At 36.6% G+C, this 18,807-nt stretch overlaps 2 protein-coding genes across 2 annotated transcripts in view; one reads left to right on the forward strand and one right to left on the reverse strand.

Moving 5' to 3' along the window:
• Positions 1-64: 64 nt before the first annotated feature.
• scarb1 (scavenger receptor class B, member 1) lies at positions 65-7,244 on the reverse strand (the record flags this gene model as incomplete). The annotated part of the gene is made up of 8 exons (XM_015033595.1): positions 6,861-7,244; positions 4,858-5,018; positions 3,079-3,220; positions 2,783-2,986; positions 1,925-2,020; positions 1,259-1,374; positions 1,008-1,174; positions 65-291 (listed from the first exon to the last, which is right to left on the reverse strand). Coding segments are annotated over exons 1-8 (1,233 nt in total), but the record flags the coding sequence as incomplete, so codon positions are not given.
• A 10,924-nt stretch (positions 7,245-18,168) lies between these two features.
• LOC106948116 (G protein-coupled receptor kinase 6-like) overlaps positions 18,169-18,807 on the forward strand; it is a 14,056-nt gene continuing 13,417 nt past the window's right edge. The window contains exon 1 of the mRNA XM_015033600.1: positions 18,169-18,393. Within this exon, the coding sequence (XP_014889086.1) occupies positions 18,342-18,393 (52 nt within the window). The 5' untranslated portion in view covers positions 18,169-18,341. The remainder of the gene's footprint in view (positions 18,394-18,807) is intronic.

Raw genomic sequence — 18,807 nt, forward strand, 5'->3', positions numbered from 1 at the left:
TTTAGAGATTATTCTTCCTTAACACCACATAATAATAATAATAATAATAATAATAATAATAATAAAAGATCCTCCAGCCTCTCTTCTTCTGCAATTTTAACCGTTTTGGTACAGTCTTGATGGGTTTCTTAAAAGTGGCGGCTTTTAAGTGTGGGTGTAAGTGGGCACTCACAGGGTGAATGTCAATGAAAAGGCCGTGCTCCTCCTCGGTGGGGTGAAGACCCAGCACGTAGTCCAGCAGCACAGGATCAGCATTAAAGAAGTGAGGATGAGAGATGAAGACCGGAGAGTCTAAAAATGGACAAAAACAATGGTGCAGTTATTTCTCTAAACCACAATGCCACAACATAAATCTGCAGCAAATATGCTTCTTCTGCAAGAGCAATGTGCAGAAACCCAAACCAAATGTGAGAGCAAATAAGAATTTCAGCTCAAAAAATGTTTTAATGTCAAAAGGAGGAATCTACTTAGAACTCAAAGGGGAAGTTTAATTTAATTCAATTTATTCGATTAGGACAGTGTGCATTAGTCAACATTACCTCAATGTATGGCAGTGTAAATATGCAGGAATTAGCACAATAGCTACATTTCACCCTTTGTCCTAAGACAAGTGAGCACAAAAAACAAAACACTTAACTATACAATTCACAGGACGGAACACCGTACACACAGTTCTATTCAAAGAAGTAAAACAACATCAACAAAAGAAAACATTTACACAAGAAACAAATAACAAAAACATAGAAATGGATACAAAACCCTTCAACATGAGGCATTAAGTAAGAATTACTTCCCCCCCCGCCCCCATGTAAATCAGCCTGGAGGTATAAAGTTATTAATCACTAGCCTTCACTATGCTGCTGTAATTTAAAAAAAACAACAACAAAATAAAATTAGGCTTACTACTGCTTACAAAGAAAAAAAAATGAAGCTGAGAAGGCACAGAGATCAGGAATGTTAAAGGTAAATCAGTGACCTTTGTAATGGTATGATCTGCCTGTACTTACTGTAGCGGCAGCTACTGACGTTGAGCAGCCCAGACTGCCTGCAGGGGCAGAAGCCTTCATTTGGAGGATAATCCGTCCCATTCGCAAACATGGTCTTGGGAGCAACGAATCGATACAGAGGGATGCCGTTCATCACGCCTGATCGCTGATACACGAGCTCCAAAGACCTAAAATAACAGTGAAATTAAATACAGGAAATTATACAGGAAATAAGAAGAAGTTTCACGGAGGATGTGGGGAAATATTCGTACCTGCAGGCATCTGGACTGTAGAAAGGTAGAGTGGTCTCTTTTGTCATAAAAGGAGGCCACAGCTGCCCGGCTGTTCCATTGATCATGTTACACTGAGGTGTCCTCCAGTAGCTCAGCTGTTAAGGCAAAGGGGATCCAATCAGGTAGGAAAAGCATCCAGTCATTAAAAAAAGTTAAAAGGGTGACTTAGAGTGCTAGATCAGGGTCTAAAGCTGAAACATTTGTTACATTTTCAGCTGCTGCGATTCTTTTTCACACTGCACTGTGTCAAACAAACCAAACTGTTTGAAAAACCTGTTCCCCCCTTCGCCTGTGGTGGCGCTGCAACAAGAACACTGAAGGAAACGGAACAAAAACCTCCAAATTTGACACTGGGTGCAACTTTTTTCTTCCCAAAATGTGAACAAAAATGGAGCAGCTTCATATGTTAGCAGTTGGAGGATTTCTATTTTGTTTTCAGCAAAAGACCATGAGCCATTTCTCCAGCTAGCGCTACACAAGGTCTGGTTGTATTTACCCAGAATGCCCTGCGCTGGTCTAGTTCACAAAAGCATTCAAACTGCACCAGAGTTCACTTCAACTGGACTTTTGAGACAAATAACCTGTAGTTTGATTAAACCAGACTTAACAGAGCTGATGTGAAAGTGGTATTATTTTTGTCTTTACCTCAGTGAGGCCATTCCAGGAGTCGACTTTGTGGACGTTTTTGATGTTATCTCTCCCGGTGTGGATGGTGAATAGACCAGTATTGGAGTTATTAAACTGATAAAAAATAATAATAATAAAAACAAAGTCAGAACTAGAAAACAAGCGGTGCAAAGAGAATCGAGATGTAATCATTGAAAAACTTACAGTCAAAATGTTAGTAGCATTAGTGGGGGGGAAAAAGAGTCCTAAACTTTAGCATTTAAAATAAAAGCCACTTTATTACTTTATACATTTCCCTTTGATTTATTTATTTATTTATTTATTTTGCTTCAGTACCACATCTGCTGTGAAGCCATTATCCTTTTACCAAAAGGCCAGGTTGTAGGGGTGAGATTAAGTCTTCCTTGTTACAAATCTGCTACAAACACTGAGTAATGTGTGACAGCATCATTTTCAGTGCACCAGGGATGAACAATTCCATTTGAGTCAATTATCGCATGAAAAGTTGTGTGTTTGCACACACTTTTGCAAACACACTTTGCAAAAGCCAAAGTGTGTAACCTTGTCCAACCTCCTGATGGGGTAACGCAAGGCTCAAGTCTTCCAGTGTCCTGATTATATAAGAGTAAAAACAAGAAGAAAAAGAAACCCTGAAGCAACGACAACATGGCTGGGATTCAAAGAGAAAGCCACCAATTGCCAAGAAGAACAATGCACTTTATAAAATACAGTATGTACAAGTCAGAAAGAGTGTGGTAGTAGTGTTTTAGGGAAAAATAGATCTTTAAAGTTTCTGCCTGTTTAAACAGAGATAAAGTTCTCTGCAGCACAACAGAATGTGTAGAAAAATGAAAGGAAAAGAAAACAAATACTCACCTCTGCAAAGAGGCCAAACTTTCCTGTGAATGGCAGCATGCCAGGGAGGTACTTGTTGAGGAACTCGACCAGTTTGCTGTCATAGCCCCACATCAACTCTTCCACTGTCTTGGTCAGGAAGGGACCTTCCTTGAACATCTTGAAGGTGGCGCTGATCAACAGCCGTAAGGCATAGGGCAGGTCCTCCAGCATCACCGCTGCACCCTGCAAGCAAGGGTTGGAGTCAAAACACAAAGCTCTGAATGTGGGGGAAATATTAAGGAAATATGAAAAGACTTTGGAGCACGCTCTCATACCAGCACCAACATGTTGGGAATGGTGATGATGTCAGACTCGTTCCCAACGGACATGGAGGGCTCAAAGAAGTATCTGCGGTACTCTCTGTAGGACACGGTGCTGTTGGGGTGAAACGTGATGTTTTCCTTCCTACACTGCTTTCTGGAACGTAGGAATGACACAGGAAGTGATCTAACTGGCAAATCTGTGAAAAAACTGAGCTCCTCTGTCAGGGGGGTTTTAGTGCTGTCAGTCATGTCCATGTCCCCAGAACCTGTCATGGCTGATAAGGCTAGTTAGCATGGTCACCCATGGTGGTTGATAAACAGTTTTCCTGTAATGGTTTAAAGTAATTGCAATGAGTATTATCTTGAGCAGAATTTCAAGACTTACACATGATTTCTGACAATGAGCCAATCAAACAGCAACCAAAGGACAGGTTTTGTTATTTAAAAGCAGCCAGACGTTTCAAGGTCTTGAGTAAACCAATCAGGAGTTTGATGACTATTTACTTTAACTACAGAGTGCCTAATCAATGTATTCTGATTGAGTTGTGTTCCCAATCCCTGTTTTCAGTGGTTAATTAAAAACCCACATAAAAAATTAAATTGACATCTTCAAACAATGATTATCTGAGTAAATACAAAAAAGCTGTTTTCCTAAATTCTTCATTTTATTTGGTCAACCAAATCAACCTGGAGATGTGTGAATGTAACTGCTTCCTTTTTAAATGACTTCACAGCTTTTTGTGATCAGTTTTAGATAAAATCACTTGGAAATTAATAAAAAAAAAAAATAAAAAAAACGTGTATCGCTGTCAAATATCATCCCATCAATGCATGACAGGAAGTCACTCACTCAGGAAGTCAGCAAAAATCTAGGACACACAAGCTACTTTCGTTTCAAAGAAGTGTTAATTTTTTTTTTCAAACTCAAAATGTCTGAAAGTATCCAAACATAATCAAATGCAAAAATTCTCTCTCCACAAAGCCCAAAGAAATCTAACATAAATCTCAGTGGATTATTTCAATTAAAGTGTTTATCAATCAATCAATCAAATTTTATTTGCATAGCATATTTCAGTAGCAATATGCTGCTGAAATATGCATTTGCATATGCATTTCAAGATGCATTACATAATTAAAAAACAAAATAAAAACAGCATGTGACATTGAATAAACGGTAAGAAAGAGAAAGAGATTTTGGAAAAAAAAAACAAAAAAACATCCATCCATCCATTTTCTGCCGCTTATCCGGGATCGGGTCGCGGGACAGCAGCTTCAGAAGGGAACATAAACAACATAAAAACATAAAAAAGATAAAAACATACACTGCAAAAACCCAAAATCTTACCAAGTATTTTGGTCTAGTTTCTGATGCAAATATCAATACACCTAAAATGAAATTGATATACAAGTAACTTTTAAGCAAGTCAGTAATTATTTAATTTTGATGAAAACTGATTCCACTGGCAGATTACTTTAATTTATAACAGGAAAAATATGTTGTTATAAGTAAAATAATATGCCACTAGAACTAGTACTTTTTATCAATATTAAGGAATTATTGCCAAGCTCCTACATCTTGCTGAAAAGTTACTTGTAAACTAGTTTTGTCTTATTTCAAGTGGACTAGACCAAAAATACTTGGTAAGATTTTGTGTTTTTGCAGTGTATTCCCAAGGAACAGCAGTTCTCATGCTCGGTCCTGCATTAAAAAGCAAGTTGAATTCCATGCATGCAACATGTAGAACTAATGGGGGGCAAAGCTGCAGGCCTGGAGGTGCAGCAGTTCTGTACCTGTACACATACGGTCCTCTCTGCTCCACCATAGGCTTTTCTCCCTTCAGGATCTCCTCAGGGTTGAGGACATGAAAAAAGTAGACGGACATGAAGAAGGGCACAGGGAGGTCCTTCCACATGGTGTAGGAGAGGTCATTCTTTGGATCAATGATGGTGTTCTGACATGACAAAAGAGAGAGAGGGGGAAGGGGTCATTATGGATAGAAAATGTATTTTAACACAATTGCTGCAAATCATTAAAAATTTTACTTTTTTGATTAATCACAAAAAAACACACAAACTGTTTCTTTAATGTAAGTTTTGATTATTATTATTATTACAGCAAATAAAACCAAAATATAGTTAACTATGTATTTATAGTGTCTCTCTTAAAATGTCTACAACATTCAATCAGTTGACCTAAGATGAAAAGGGCATTGTTCCCATGATTGGCTCTGATTGGTAACTGCCAGGAGGGAAAATCTACTCATTAAATGTGTAAATGCACAAACCTTAGAGGGGAAAAAACAATCAAGATACATTTGACAAATACATAGGGATAATCTTGTGATTTCCTCATTTTCTGGTGGATTCAAAACAACTTCCTCTAATTCTGCCTGAGGGTTGAAGGCTGAACTGCAACACGTTTTCTTCTGAATAACTTTAACAGATTAAATGTACAGTAATAAGATACTCAACAACATGTAGACATACATGTACCCAAGTTTAGTTACTTAAGTTAACCTGATTTTTTTGTTTGTTTTTGTTTTAAACTGACTGTACTTGCTTCGGATTTTAACTATGAAAGCAATTTTGCAGCTTAAATCTTCATGTTTTCCCTCTTTTGTCTGTGTTTCAAATGTTAAGAACGTGAAACTTCTTCCTCCTCAGACCGCTCCAAATTAGTAATTATTTTTGCATGTACTTAGCATCTAATGTAAATTACGGTATTTCTAATCCTTATCTGACTTAAAGTGTTTATTTATTTTAAAATAAACGTTCTCCATAAAACGTGACAAAGTTTCCTTGTATTCTAATGTCCAAAACTCTAGGCATTTTGTCCAATAAACTATGCATGCTTTGGCTGACAAGCATTGTGAATAAATACCCTGACAATATACTCATGTATAATCATAATTTTTTTTATTGTCCAGTTGGTATGTGTTCCAATTATGTTTTGATATTAGAAATAAGTTACAAAAAATGTATATTTCCAAATCCATTTATTTTTTAAATTAATAAATGATGGTGGAAAATGTCCAATATTGGCCAGTCATCTTTAGAAAAATCTTTTTTTTTTCACTTACAGTGCCACTCACTCCTTTTGTTGCTACATACCTTTTTGTTACAACAGTTTTGCAACAAAGTGTTTTTGCTTGTAGACAAATTTCAAATATGGCTTCACCTTCGACTATGTTTTAACTAGAAACATGGCCAGACCATAATTTAAAGCATTTACATTTGTACAAATTTAACAAAAATATACTACTGTATTTAAGATAGTTTTAATTGAAATTTTCTGAAGCTGTCTTGAAAGTGAACTTTGTGAATAAACTCAATCTAAAGCTGCCTCATGTGGCCTCACAAAGCTCAGTTTTGTAACAAGGAGATCTTGACAGATGGCCTGATGATCTAAAACAGATCACATTTTATCCCCTTACGAAATCGTTTTTTTTTTTTTTTTTTTTGGCTTGGTTTTTTTCTTACATACAGTCAGTGTTATTAACAATTCAATAGCTTAATTAAAGCTCACATTAAAAAGTTATTAGCGTTAAACAAGCAAAATAAAAAATAAAATAAAAAACTCCATAGTTTTCACCCTGAACACAGCTTCATATTTCTGCTTTACTTTATTTCTTTATCTAAGCTGATAAAAGTCCTGTGTGCGCATGTTATCATGTAGAGGTTGCGCGCGCGCTCTTCTGAAGTCCTTTGAAACTCAAACTTTGACTTCAAGTCCATCAGCAAACAGAAATACCGGCTGTAAATATGCTAAACATCAATGTAAGAACGCTTCTTACCTTTACTACTTGGTCATCGATGATTACTGGCCCCACAAAAACGAGAACGATACCGAAAAACGCAGTCAGGACACCTACTACTATGAATCCGGCTGAGACTTTGGATTTATTAACAGCCATCCTGACACTGACAGCTTGACAGGGCACCACTGGTAGTGTTTACGGCACAAAAGTAGCTTTCTTTGTCTGCAAGCTGTTTAGCTGTGCCACGACACGAAGTTAGCTGCCTGTAAACGACCTTACGGTGTCTCAACATGAGACGAACAGCTTCGTTTCTGGTATAAAAAAAACCCCCTGATGTTTCACCGGCTCGCTCATTCACCTTTTTGATTAACGACTCCCATCTGAGACCACGTCCCAGTGTTTATAGTCTAATGGTGACACCTCTACTTCAGCAGCCGAGGATTCTGGGAAGCGTAGTTCCTGCTAGCTACTCTTCCAAATAGAGCTGTGGGTGTTTGCTTAATGCAAGGTACAAAACTTTCAGTATTAAAATTTCAGTAAAACTCACTTTGTTCTTTATATAATATGTTTGAACTATTTTTTGGAATGAAGAAGTTAGATATAGTTATAGATATTTTATACACATGCGCACACACAAGTTTGAATTTACCTAAGATAAATTAGATTAAATAGGCTTTTGCAAGATCTGTCACAATAGCAAAATTTTCTGGAAGATATATTTTTGCCAGTAATTATTGGCAAAAATAAACAGTAATATTGTTGTTTTGAGACCATTTTCAAGAAATATATTGATAATGGCATAATAATGCAAGTTCACCTTCTCAAAGTCCACAGTACACACAAGCTAAACTAATACAATGAATGTCTCTGTAAACAAAAGTGCCCTTCAAAAAATATTATTTATTAGAATGGAAATCATTAAGCTCATCTTAATTTATCATATGATTCATTGATTCATTATTGCAACAGGCTTAACTGTGTCCACACAATGTTAGCAGGCCATCAACAAACTTCTAGCAAGGTAAGGTAAGGTATGGTAATTTTATTTATACAGCACATTTTCAGCAACAAGGCAATTCGAAGTGCTTTACATGAGTTAAAAGGAAATACAAACAAAATAACAAACCAAAGGAAAGAAAAAAGAGAAAAGAAAACTAATCTAATGTTGTTCCACCCTGTTAGGTTCATGAACCTAACAGGGTGGAAATTAGGGTGAAAAGTGATTCATTTTAAGTAAAATAAAAAATGTCAGACAATGGAATAGAGTTGCAAAGTAGTCTGAGGTATTAACAGATGTCTTTGCCATTTGTTGGTTTTCATTTCACTTGGTACCCCCATTGACTCCTGTGAGGGGAACAATGAGTACCTGTCATGGGAAAATCCATTACAGGGATGTCACCTGTTTTTCCCAAAAAGCCCCAGGACAAATACTATGCCTATACTTTGACTTGAAAGAGGCAATTCTGCAACCAATGATGAAAATCGTCAGATTTTAGAATTGAAGACATTGATTTTTCCACCTTGTTATGGGACAATCCAGTATGTTATGTTCCATTCCACACATGTTTTTATTAAATATTGTTACAGAAACATTAAATACTGTGAATTTTTCTGTGCCATGTTGGGAATTGAAGACCAGTAAATGCACATATTGATATAAGTTTTTAAAATTAACAATATTTTCAATGCTGTCAGTAATAATGAGTAAAAAAAAAAAACAGTTTACAATACAGACACAAATGATTTGTAACTACATGATGTGTTACAATTTCAAGAATAAAACATATTATATAGTAAAAGGGACACACTCTTTTTAAGAAAAAGTTGTTATTTTTCAAAATTTAAATGTTTAACTATTTGTGGTCTATATGTAAATGTTCATAACAGGATGGAACACATTCAGAGACAATGGTGAAAAAAACACCTGTAATTATTAATTTATCCAATCCTGAGCTTGCCCATTCATTTCTTATTGTTAAACATGTCAGTGTTGTAACACAATATTTAAAACTTAAAACATTAATACTTTTTTTTTTTTTTTTTTTTTTTTTCAAAAATCCTGAAGCCGAAATGTTGCCGCAAAGAAAGGAATCACCCATGAGTCGGTATAGAACTTAGCTTACCTTCACTACTTGGTTCTTCATAACTGTTGGCCCAATAATTGCAGAAATTATTCCAAACATGAGAGACAGAGCACCTGCAGCTATAAATCCGATGGCTACTTTAGATTTATCGATGACCATTGTTTTGGCATCAATAATCAGCAGTGTGTGAGAAAATAAGTGTAATAAGGCAAGACTCTCTGGAAGGAAATAAATTGAGAGTGTTTTGTCTTAAGCTCCAAACATGAACAACAGTGAAGTCGAAGGAAACTGCTGTTGGGCTGTTGAGCTTGTTTTATACTCAGCGGACCCTCCGCGGCCCCACCCCACATCCTCACCCCATCTTCATTACAAAATCCATGCAAATTCATCCAAGTCACATTTTAGTCAGATGACTGCTGTAGCTGTCAGTGTCTGTTTTAGGCAACTTTGTTTGGGAGGTTTACCTAGCAGTGATAGAGTTGATGCTGCTGTGTGTCTGTTTGTTTGTCAGATGAACTTTGAGACACAAGTTAGCCAGTGGAATAGACCCAAGGAGACAGGAGATAACTTGAGTACACAAACAAGCTTAGAAAAGTGAATCAGTCAAACACAAGGGCAGATAAAGTAGATTGCAAATACTCAGTCATAGCACAGCAGTGGGGGTTTCTGTAAATCTGCTTTTAATCCTATGTATCTATTCCTGTTTGTTGCAATTAAAAAGGTAAAGTAGCCGTCAGCATGTATTTTCAACCCAGGAGTTCTGCTGGAATATGACTCAGGAACTTTGATTCCACTATCAATGCAAAACAACAGGCAGGAATTTACCCCACTCAGCAATCTTTAACTGGATTTTTCTAGCCTGTCAGTGGCATTTATCATTTTCAAAAACACTAGAGCTCAACGTCCCTGAACTCTGCCGAAATATTCCGTAAAACGTCCCCTACCTGTGATCGCAAACATGAGAGTGGATCACTTGTAGAGGACATTTCTACCATTTCTGCATGACAAACAATCCACAGGGAATAGACTTCTGAGTAATATGTCAATGCCCAGTTGTCCTTGCAAAGTCGACTAGTTTTACATGCACAGGGAGAAACTGCAAGCTTCATGCAAGGCAGTATTGCTAACAACTGCAATGCCATGCAGTCCCTCATACTTTGCATTGAATTGGGTGACTGTGGACGCAAATTGACGGTTCAGGGCAAAGTGGTAGATTAGCAATAAACTGTTGATGCATTCAATCATCATAATAATTTCATATGGGTTTACACATCTCTATTTTATCGTCTGGACTCTGAACATTTTCCTTTAAAGGTGGTTTAACTGGTAGATTAGTGTCTAAAGAAGCATCCTGCATATTTAAGATAAGGTTGCAATATCAACAGGTTAAGCCAGGGGTCCCCAAACTTTTTCCTGCGAGGGCCACATGACTGTTCCCTTTTCTGGTCGGGGGCCGGTCTTAGTTTTTCGAGAAAGAAACCTTAGAAAAGTTTTGTTGACGGGGGGGGGGTGAAACTGTGGAGCGGGGGGGTTATTGGATTACTGCCGACGACATATTCGCGTTTATAGATAGATTTTTACCCAGAATGCAAATGGAAAAAACCGTGAGCGAAACGGTGACTGGTACTGACTAGTATATATTCCATTGAGGGAAACTAGGTGGTTGAAGAAAAATCCACATATATATGAAAAAAAAAACACTGAATGCTCTCTGGTATTGTNCAGGNGGCCGGACCAAATGAGGAGGCGGGCAATAAGTTTGGGGACCCCTGGGTTAAGCGGACAGAATAAGTGTGATTATAATTTATTTTGAAGTGAATAATTGCTTAGGATTGCGTTGACTAAAGTCTCTGCCTATGGGCTCTTTGGAACTATGCACTCATAAAACGATCATGTTTCTGATGCACACGGCAACAAATGCACAATTTTTCTAAAACAATTTTGATTCTCCTGCGACCCAAAATCCCAACAGAGAAGTTCAAGGTTCTTTGAAAGAGGATGCGTCATCTCATGTTGTAGTTAACCACATATAACCCACAAATATCACGGCTCCAGTCAAACTGAAGATCACTTGAAAAACTGCAGAAGGAATGACGTCTGAGTTGCAGTTTGTGGGTTACAGCCACAAAAATGTCAATAAGTCCAAAAGACCTGTCTGAATATCAAAGAGATTTATTGATGGAGTTGATAGTATCAAGTTGAAGTTTTTGCCCCAGCCATCACCCATTTGAGTAGATTTACATGACATTTAAAGTTTGTCTGTTTCCATTTCAGCTCACTCTCTGTCCATTAGATGAAGGTTCTTCCATTCCCCTGCAGGCTGAAGTTCTGCTGCTGCTTTGTCCTGGTGCTGTCACAGATCATTAACTTGTTACAAACTGATATCTACTATCCGTTCAGGGTACTCTACAAATATATAAAGCATTTACTTGCTTAAGTGGGAATCATAATCTTAGCAGATTGTAATCTGGTTTGTTGCTGAGCTAAGCTAAACATCAACACTTAGGTTGGTGTAGATCAGACCGGCCTGTTTTTCTTTCGATGTAAACCTTGTTTAAACAATGTTTGAAGAGATAATAATGTTGATAACAGGTTTTGTAAAATGTAAGATTTTTTTTTTCTTTGAGTATTTATAAGTTCATACAAATATATTGCTTTTTATTATTTTTTTTTTATTATTAATTTTCCTCAGAAAAATTGAATATTTGAAAGCATGCATTTTTTAATGAATTGTTCTATTTATTTTTAGGTGGAAATTTGTAACAATTTTCCTGACTTGAATAAAATAATGTCCATAGAATTTTGTGTCACTAACATAATTTATAATGAAAAAAAAGACAATTTTAAAGTAAAAAAAAATAATAATAATAATAATTAAAAATTAAAAACCAGAGTAAAAATTGAACATTTACATTATAAAAATGTAAAATTTTATATTAGGTAAACTTGATGTAGTAATGTAAAAACTTAAGTTTCTGTTAACCTTTAAGAAGTTAACAGAAAACTTTTATAAGTTTCTTTTAACTAATCATTTTTAGTTTAATATAAATGCTAAAGAAGTATTACGTATTTTTGAATTTGACACTTTAATTGAGTTGAAGCAACAAGGCTAATCTGACTCAAGTTGAGTGAGCAAATTTTATTCACACCGACTGTTTACAATCATCCATTATTTTTTTGCAGTTCAAAATAAGTTCAATCCAAGCATAAAATGAACGTTAGTTATTTCAGGTCCTGAGCCCAAGAGAATGCCAACATGTTGGTGCTGAATTCAGATAAGGAACGTATCAAACCAAAGCTGTTTTCTTCTGTTAATTCTTATCCTGAAGACCTTTTTTTCGTAATGTATTTGCTCAGCATGTCCAAATGGAATGTAAAATGTTCAAAGCTTGGGTCGCCTGCTGATTCTCAGAAACAACTATGATTGAACAATCTGTTTTCAAGGAAGAGGGCCAGCTTCCTGTTTTGTCCAATCTCTCAGATGGCAGATCCATCGCCCAATGGTTCTGGAACTACGTCAGAGGAAGTTAACCACATCTCCTTTAACTTTGATAGTGTAGTTGAAAATTGCTGTTCACTTATATCTTGCCACTCTTGAGCACTTCCTTTTTCCTTTCAAAAACAAGCTACAGCTTTCCACAAAGCTTTTTTGACAAAGCATATGCTGATCCTAATTTGGTGGAGCCAACTGTGGACGCAACAACGTAACATGTGTTTTACTCATTGGACATTTTGTCACATCATCTCATCACATGCAGTTGTCCTTTTACATGGATTTGGAATAGCTCCATTGAACTGTCTCTATTTTGTTGTTTTCCAGTTATTACAACCTGTGGTAACACTTTATTTGAAGGGGGGTGAATAAGACTGACATGACACTGTCATAAACATGACATAACACGTCATGAACATGAATAAGCCTTCATGAATATTTATGACTGTTGTCATAAAGCGTCATTCGGTAAATTGTGACACTTAATACAAAGTTGACATTATTCAAAATGTCTTTGTTATGACAACTTAACTTTAACCAAGAAATCATTACTGATATAAATTTGTTATAAAAGTATTACTGATTGCACTTTAAAAATTAGGTAACTTTATGTTATTAAAGGTAAAGTTTAAACAGTAATGATTTCCTGGTTAATGTCAAGTTGTCATAACAAAGACATTTTGAATAATGTCAACTTTGTATTAAAAGTGTCATAATTTACCGGATGACGCTTTATGACAACAGTCATAAATATTCATGAAGGCTTATTGATGTTCATGACAGGTGTTATTTCATGTTTATGACAGTGTCATGTCAGTCTTATTCAACCCCCTTCAAATAAAGTGTTACCCAACCTGTTATTACAAATTTGCACACAACTGTAAAATGCTTTGTGCTTCTAATGTAAAAAATTAGAATTATCGCTTCAGAATTTTTATCACGTTTAAGGAAACTTATGATTAGTTCAACACAACTAAAAAGCAAAATAAGCATTTTTAATAGGGGAAAATTTAAGATAAAACCTCAAACAACCTGGTTTTCCAGGTAACTGGGGTGTATTCACAATTATCAGCAAAATTCAAAAGTGTTAAGTTGGAGTCAGTGCTGATTTAAAGCATCTCTGATTAACCCCATACAATGTTCAGCTGTTCCAGTAGGCTTTTGTGGACTTTTTTTTTTTTTACTTTTTTTTTTATCACATCTCACTTGTGACGGTGCGGCGACAGGTTGGAGGAGTTAGCAGCGGTGGTTAGCCACTCTAACCCAAAACAGCAGGACGCATTTTTGAAGTATTCCACACTTTCAATTTATTTAACTTCGTCCACGTAAAGCCAGATCTCCACGGTACTAAACATTATATTTTAATACATGAGAAAAGTAACGTTAGTTTACCGCTCTGCACCTCATCATCACCTATGTTCTCTCGTTCTCTTCTACAACAAAATGGAAGACTAGTTCTTCTTCTGTATAATAGTACAACAAAAAAGGGGAATAAGCGCCCCCTTGTGGTGATACCTACTCATCTCTAGGAACCAAACAGCATAATGACCGTTAAAGCCTGCATCCTGCAGAGAACATCTGAAATATGAGAGGGCATAATGACCAAAACAGATACAGTAAATCTGGAGAGAGGTACACTAGAGTACTCATGCCATTAGGACAAGCCATAGAATGGTGAGGACGGTCATAATCTAATAGGGAAAACATGTCCTGAAACTGGCATAGTTGGGAAGTGGGTTTCCATCCAACAAGGATGAAGTTAACCAGTCCAGGTGAGTCAGCAGCATTAAAGGAGGATCTGCAACTTCTGCCAAGTTCTGCCCACACTAGCCTGGCCATTGAATTCTCACATAATTCCACTTCATTATGATCTCCCTTCACTGCTTCATCTGGGCTTTGTCCAGTTGAACTCGATTCCTCCAGTAGAATTTCAACCGGGCCAGTCGGCGAACAGAAGGCGACGTTGTGAAAGATGTGCAGTTTTAATATTCTGTACGTAGTTTTAGCAATGTCAGCGGAGGAAGTGAGAAAAACTTTCAAACCAGGCAAATTTTTCACCAAAATTTGAAGGATATGTGTACTAACCAGTACTGCACTAGTGAAGTGTTGATTGGTTGCTGCTATGTTATGACACGCTAGGTGGCTAATGTTGTACCTGTTGTGGTTTGTAAAAGTAAGCCTCAAAGGTCTTATTGAATTATATATTCATAGTTTATTCAACTAAGGTACAAGCAGGACCTTAGATCTGTGCGGCATCAGCTAAACATTTGTACTTTATGTAAAATCATTGCATCTGTGCATGTAATGCCTCTTAGGTGGTGTGTTTGTGTTGCAGCAGAAAAACTTGTGGGTCGCCTGATTTCATTTAATTCCAAGTTTGGTTTGTTACACTATTCAAAGATAAGAGCTTGGTAATCATATTTCCTGTAAAAAAACATTTTTATAAAAAGGAAACATGACAGACTCTTTAGCCCCAGAAAATAAAATTATTGTTTTTAAAGAACTGGAAGTATTTGACATTCACTGCCATAATTTCTTTAGTCCTGGTTTCGATGAAACTGAATGAAGAGACTCTCTCTTTGTTATTGTTCACATGATCAAATAACATACATTAAAAAAAGGGGGAGGGCATAATCTCTCAGACCACACAGCCACCACAGCTGCTCATCTGACTGCTCTGTGAAATCTGTCCTCAAATGAATTCAGCTGTCAAAAGGAGTAATTGTATTCATGCGTGTTCAAAAATGGAACTTGAGACTTTTCCCTCACACACTTTCCTTCCTAACTGCTGACATATCATTTGGAGAAATAAGGAAGTCTCCAAAAAAGAAGAAAAACAATCTCCAAAGGTTTCCTCCAAAAGATTAATTACTGCTGGTTAATGTCTGATTAAATTCATTGTAAAGTCTAACATTATATTTAATTGAAAAAACATGAAAGGTGTGCTTACACTCTATCACTCTTTTCAGTCTAAGGAACTTTTGAATGTATTGTGAAGTTACCATATTGACTTTAATCAAATAAATTAAATGGCTTTAACTTGTTTTCATTTCACATAGTTGATGTAAAAATATTTTTAAAATCTGTTTAGTTCATTTGAATTAATGTGGCACTGCCAGCAAGATATCCAACAATGCATTGCACCACCTGCAGCAGGAAACAGGGAAATTCAATGCACAAAAAGTGAAAACTGTTTAAAAAAGTTTTCACTTTTTGAAACAGTTAGGGCACCAAAACTGGCTCCAGGCCATTGGCTCTTATTCTTCTAAATCCAGTCCTGACTGCAAGTCATAATTTTCCTAATTAAAAACAATAAAATAATCTTAAAATGATCACTGTGTGTAGTAATGTATGTATTATGAGTTTCTCTTTTTAAATTGAGCTACTGGAATAAAACCTTTGATGTTAATTTACTGTGATGCTCCTGTTTGTACCAGGCGTGGATGTAAACAAACTGAGTCAGCATAAAAGATAAACCTCAACCTCAGCTTAAAGCTCAGCTGTTTCTGCTGAACACGTTGGTCAGTCATCTTCACTTCATCACGGGACTGGAGTTCCTCTTTTTTAATGCCAATGGAATCAGCCACATTATGGTCTTAAAAACTGTTATAGTCATGATTTAGTGAAACCACCTGCAGATTTTTGTTTGTTTGTTTGTTTGTTTTGTTACAGCTACAAACAAATCAAACAGAAACTGATGCTTCTTCTTCTCAAGCAATGTTTTTATTTTAAGGCAGGCAAGGACAGACATATATACGGTTTGTACACTAAAATCAGTTTGTGTGGCATTCCACACAACTTGTTCATCTGTGAGGAGAAGGTGGAATCGCCGCAGCAAGAATATCACAAGGTGCATTAGGAGACATTTGAGACATGTTGGCTCTTCTGCAGTAACAATTTAGGTAAAAATTTCTTGCATCCTGTGAATATAGAAAGGAATTAAAGCTTTATTTCAGAGATTAACGCGCACACGGTTGAGATTAGCTGTACTGATGTAATGTGTCCACCAGGGGGCAGAGTTCACTCACTGTTTTAAACTAAAAAATCTGTTTTCTTCACAAAATGAAACATAATGTCTGGTGCTACTTTTATTATATCATTGGAAAACTGTTGATGGGTGCATGACAGGCATGGGCTGGTGCAAGAAAACTGAAAGTTAGCATAAAAAATTTCAGCGTATTTACAAAACAAATGAAGTTAAGATTTAAAATGCTTGAAACAAAATGAGTAACAATCATTCCTACTACTGCTACTAAAGTAATAGTGTATTTGTTATCGCATATTAATAACGTAAAAAAAACACGTTTCACATAAATGATTTGTAAAAGCAATAAAAAGAGTGAAACATCCAAGGGGGTGAATAATTTTTAAAGGTACTTTAAACAGGCAGTCTCCTACTTCCTGATGCATGAATCATTCAACAAAGTCATAGAAATTGTCTTTTTCCTCTTCTCAGAAAGTTGCTGAGTCTCTGTACTGTAGCAACTCTATACCTGTACAGGAGAGGGCGCTGTAGGCGCTGATTCTCGGCAGGATTCCCCGGGATGCTTCGCGATCTACCTGTCTTTGAGCTAAAATTAATTACCTCAAAATAATGATGGCTCCTGTTATTTACTATGTCGGATCTAACTGCCAGACTGTCTGGTCTGAGAATTTCAGGAACTGCTGCTCTATGATGACGTTCACACACAATTTTCAGGTTTACAGAAACACTCTCAGAGAAAAAAAATAGTTAAATAAGCAATTAGATCTGACTCTCAAACATTGTCATGCTAAAATAAAAGTTTCATTGCCTGGTTGACGTTAGAGGTCAGAGGACAATAGGTAGACTGGTTCAAGATGAAGTTACATCTCTGAACAGTCAAGAATTTGAACTTTGAAGAGGAAACTAGAGGGGCTATTTTCTACGCACACTTTGGACAAAGATGAAAATCTGTTAAACGTCGCAGCCTTCTGGAATATTGATGCTGACTGTATCCACCTTGTACCATCTTCTAAAGGTGAATTAATTCCCTCAAAATTATGATTTTAAAGAAATGCACCAAAAAGTGCACCAAAAATAATCTCAAACTGGTTTCTTGTGCATGAAAATGAGTTGACTGTATTCGGTCCAGTTTGGGATGCGGTGAAACGAGTCGCTCATGCATTTGGAGCTCAAAGAGCTGCAGCAACTGGGTGATGCTGTAATGTTAATATAGAATCTCGGAGGAAACATGTCCAGAAACCTTGTTGCATCAAAGCAGATCTGAAGACAAGAGACTGTGTTTATTGTAATAACACTTGTAATGCGTACCTAATAAAATAGATGGTGAATGAAAATGCAAAGTATTTTTGATCTATGGAGAAAAACTATGTGGGAGGCAGTTTTTGAATAGCAAATTGATCATCTGTTTTCCAGTTTAGTGTACAACTCTGTCCACAGTTTGCTGATTTGTTTGAATGTTAAAATGTTCAATTTGAACATTTTATGAAGCTCAGACAGAGACCAGTTCTACAGATGGCGCCAGGTCAGAGAAGCATTTATTTCTTTTGGAGATCAGTTCTGATTTACTAGATGAACTCTTTATTGAGTTTCACTTCTAGAATTAATTTGAATTATATGAGTTTGGGAGTGCCAACACATATCCATCTGTTATTTTTTTTTTTCTTCTCACTTGAATTCCTTCCACATTTCTTAGCCATTGACTCGCACAGGTGACTGGTCCCTCCTCTGTGATGAGGGAGTGTTCCTGAGCGTTGAGCACACTGTCACAAAACAAGTGTTTCCATTTATTATTGAGTAACAGGTTAGACTGCACGCCTCATTTGTCTCAGCTCAGTTCCAGTCGTCAAAGTTTCAGCGGAGCTCTGAATCCTCTGCAGCTGGGAAGCCAAGGGCTGATGTGTCCCACTACTCTGGACAAGTTATCCAAGGACATATTCTAAGTCAAACTTTCCAATATGGACATTGACAACATGGTGCAAAACAGCGCTCTTGTTAGAGCAAGAGAAGGTAAGAAGGATTTAAAGTTTATCCTACAGTTGAATGTCTGAAAAATGGATGTAACAGAAGTGGGAAAAAAAATCTATCCCTCCTTATTTAGAACAGATACATATGCATTTGAATATATGTTTGTTTTTTGTTTTTTTAAATGCAAGTTCTTTTTAGAGAATTTTTGTCCCTTTACAACATAATCCTTATTGGAAACCAAAAGTACTGTCAGGATATTCCTGCTTCCCTGAGGCGTTTTTGGAACGCTGACCAGACCCACCGCTGCAGTGTGTGTTTCCTTCCCAGGTGCCTCCTTTTCAACATCTGTACATAAAAATCCAAAACCTCAAAAGACCCACACACTGGTGGTATGGTGACCATCCTGAGTTGATAAACAAATGCGCCTTGAGGAACCAAAATTCCTACTCTGAGTGA

The sequence above is a fragment of the Poecilia latipinna genome, unplaced genomic scaffold, assembly GCF_001443285.1.
Source record: "Poecilia latipinna isolate Pla-1442-1.1 unplaced genomic scaffold, P_latipinna-1.0 Scaffold274, whole genome shotgun sequence".
Classification (NCBI taxonomy): domain Eukaryota; kingdom Metazoa; phylum Chordata; class Actinopteri; order Cyprinodontiformes; family Poeciliidae; genus Poecilia; species Poecilia latipinna.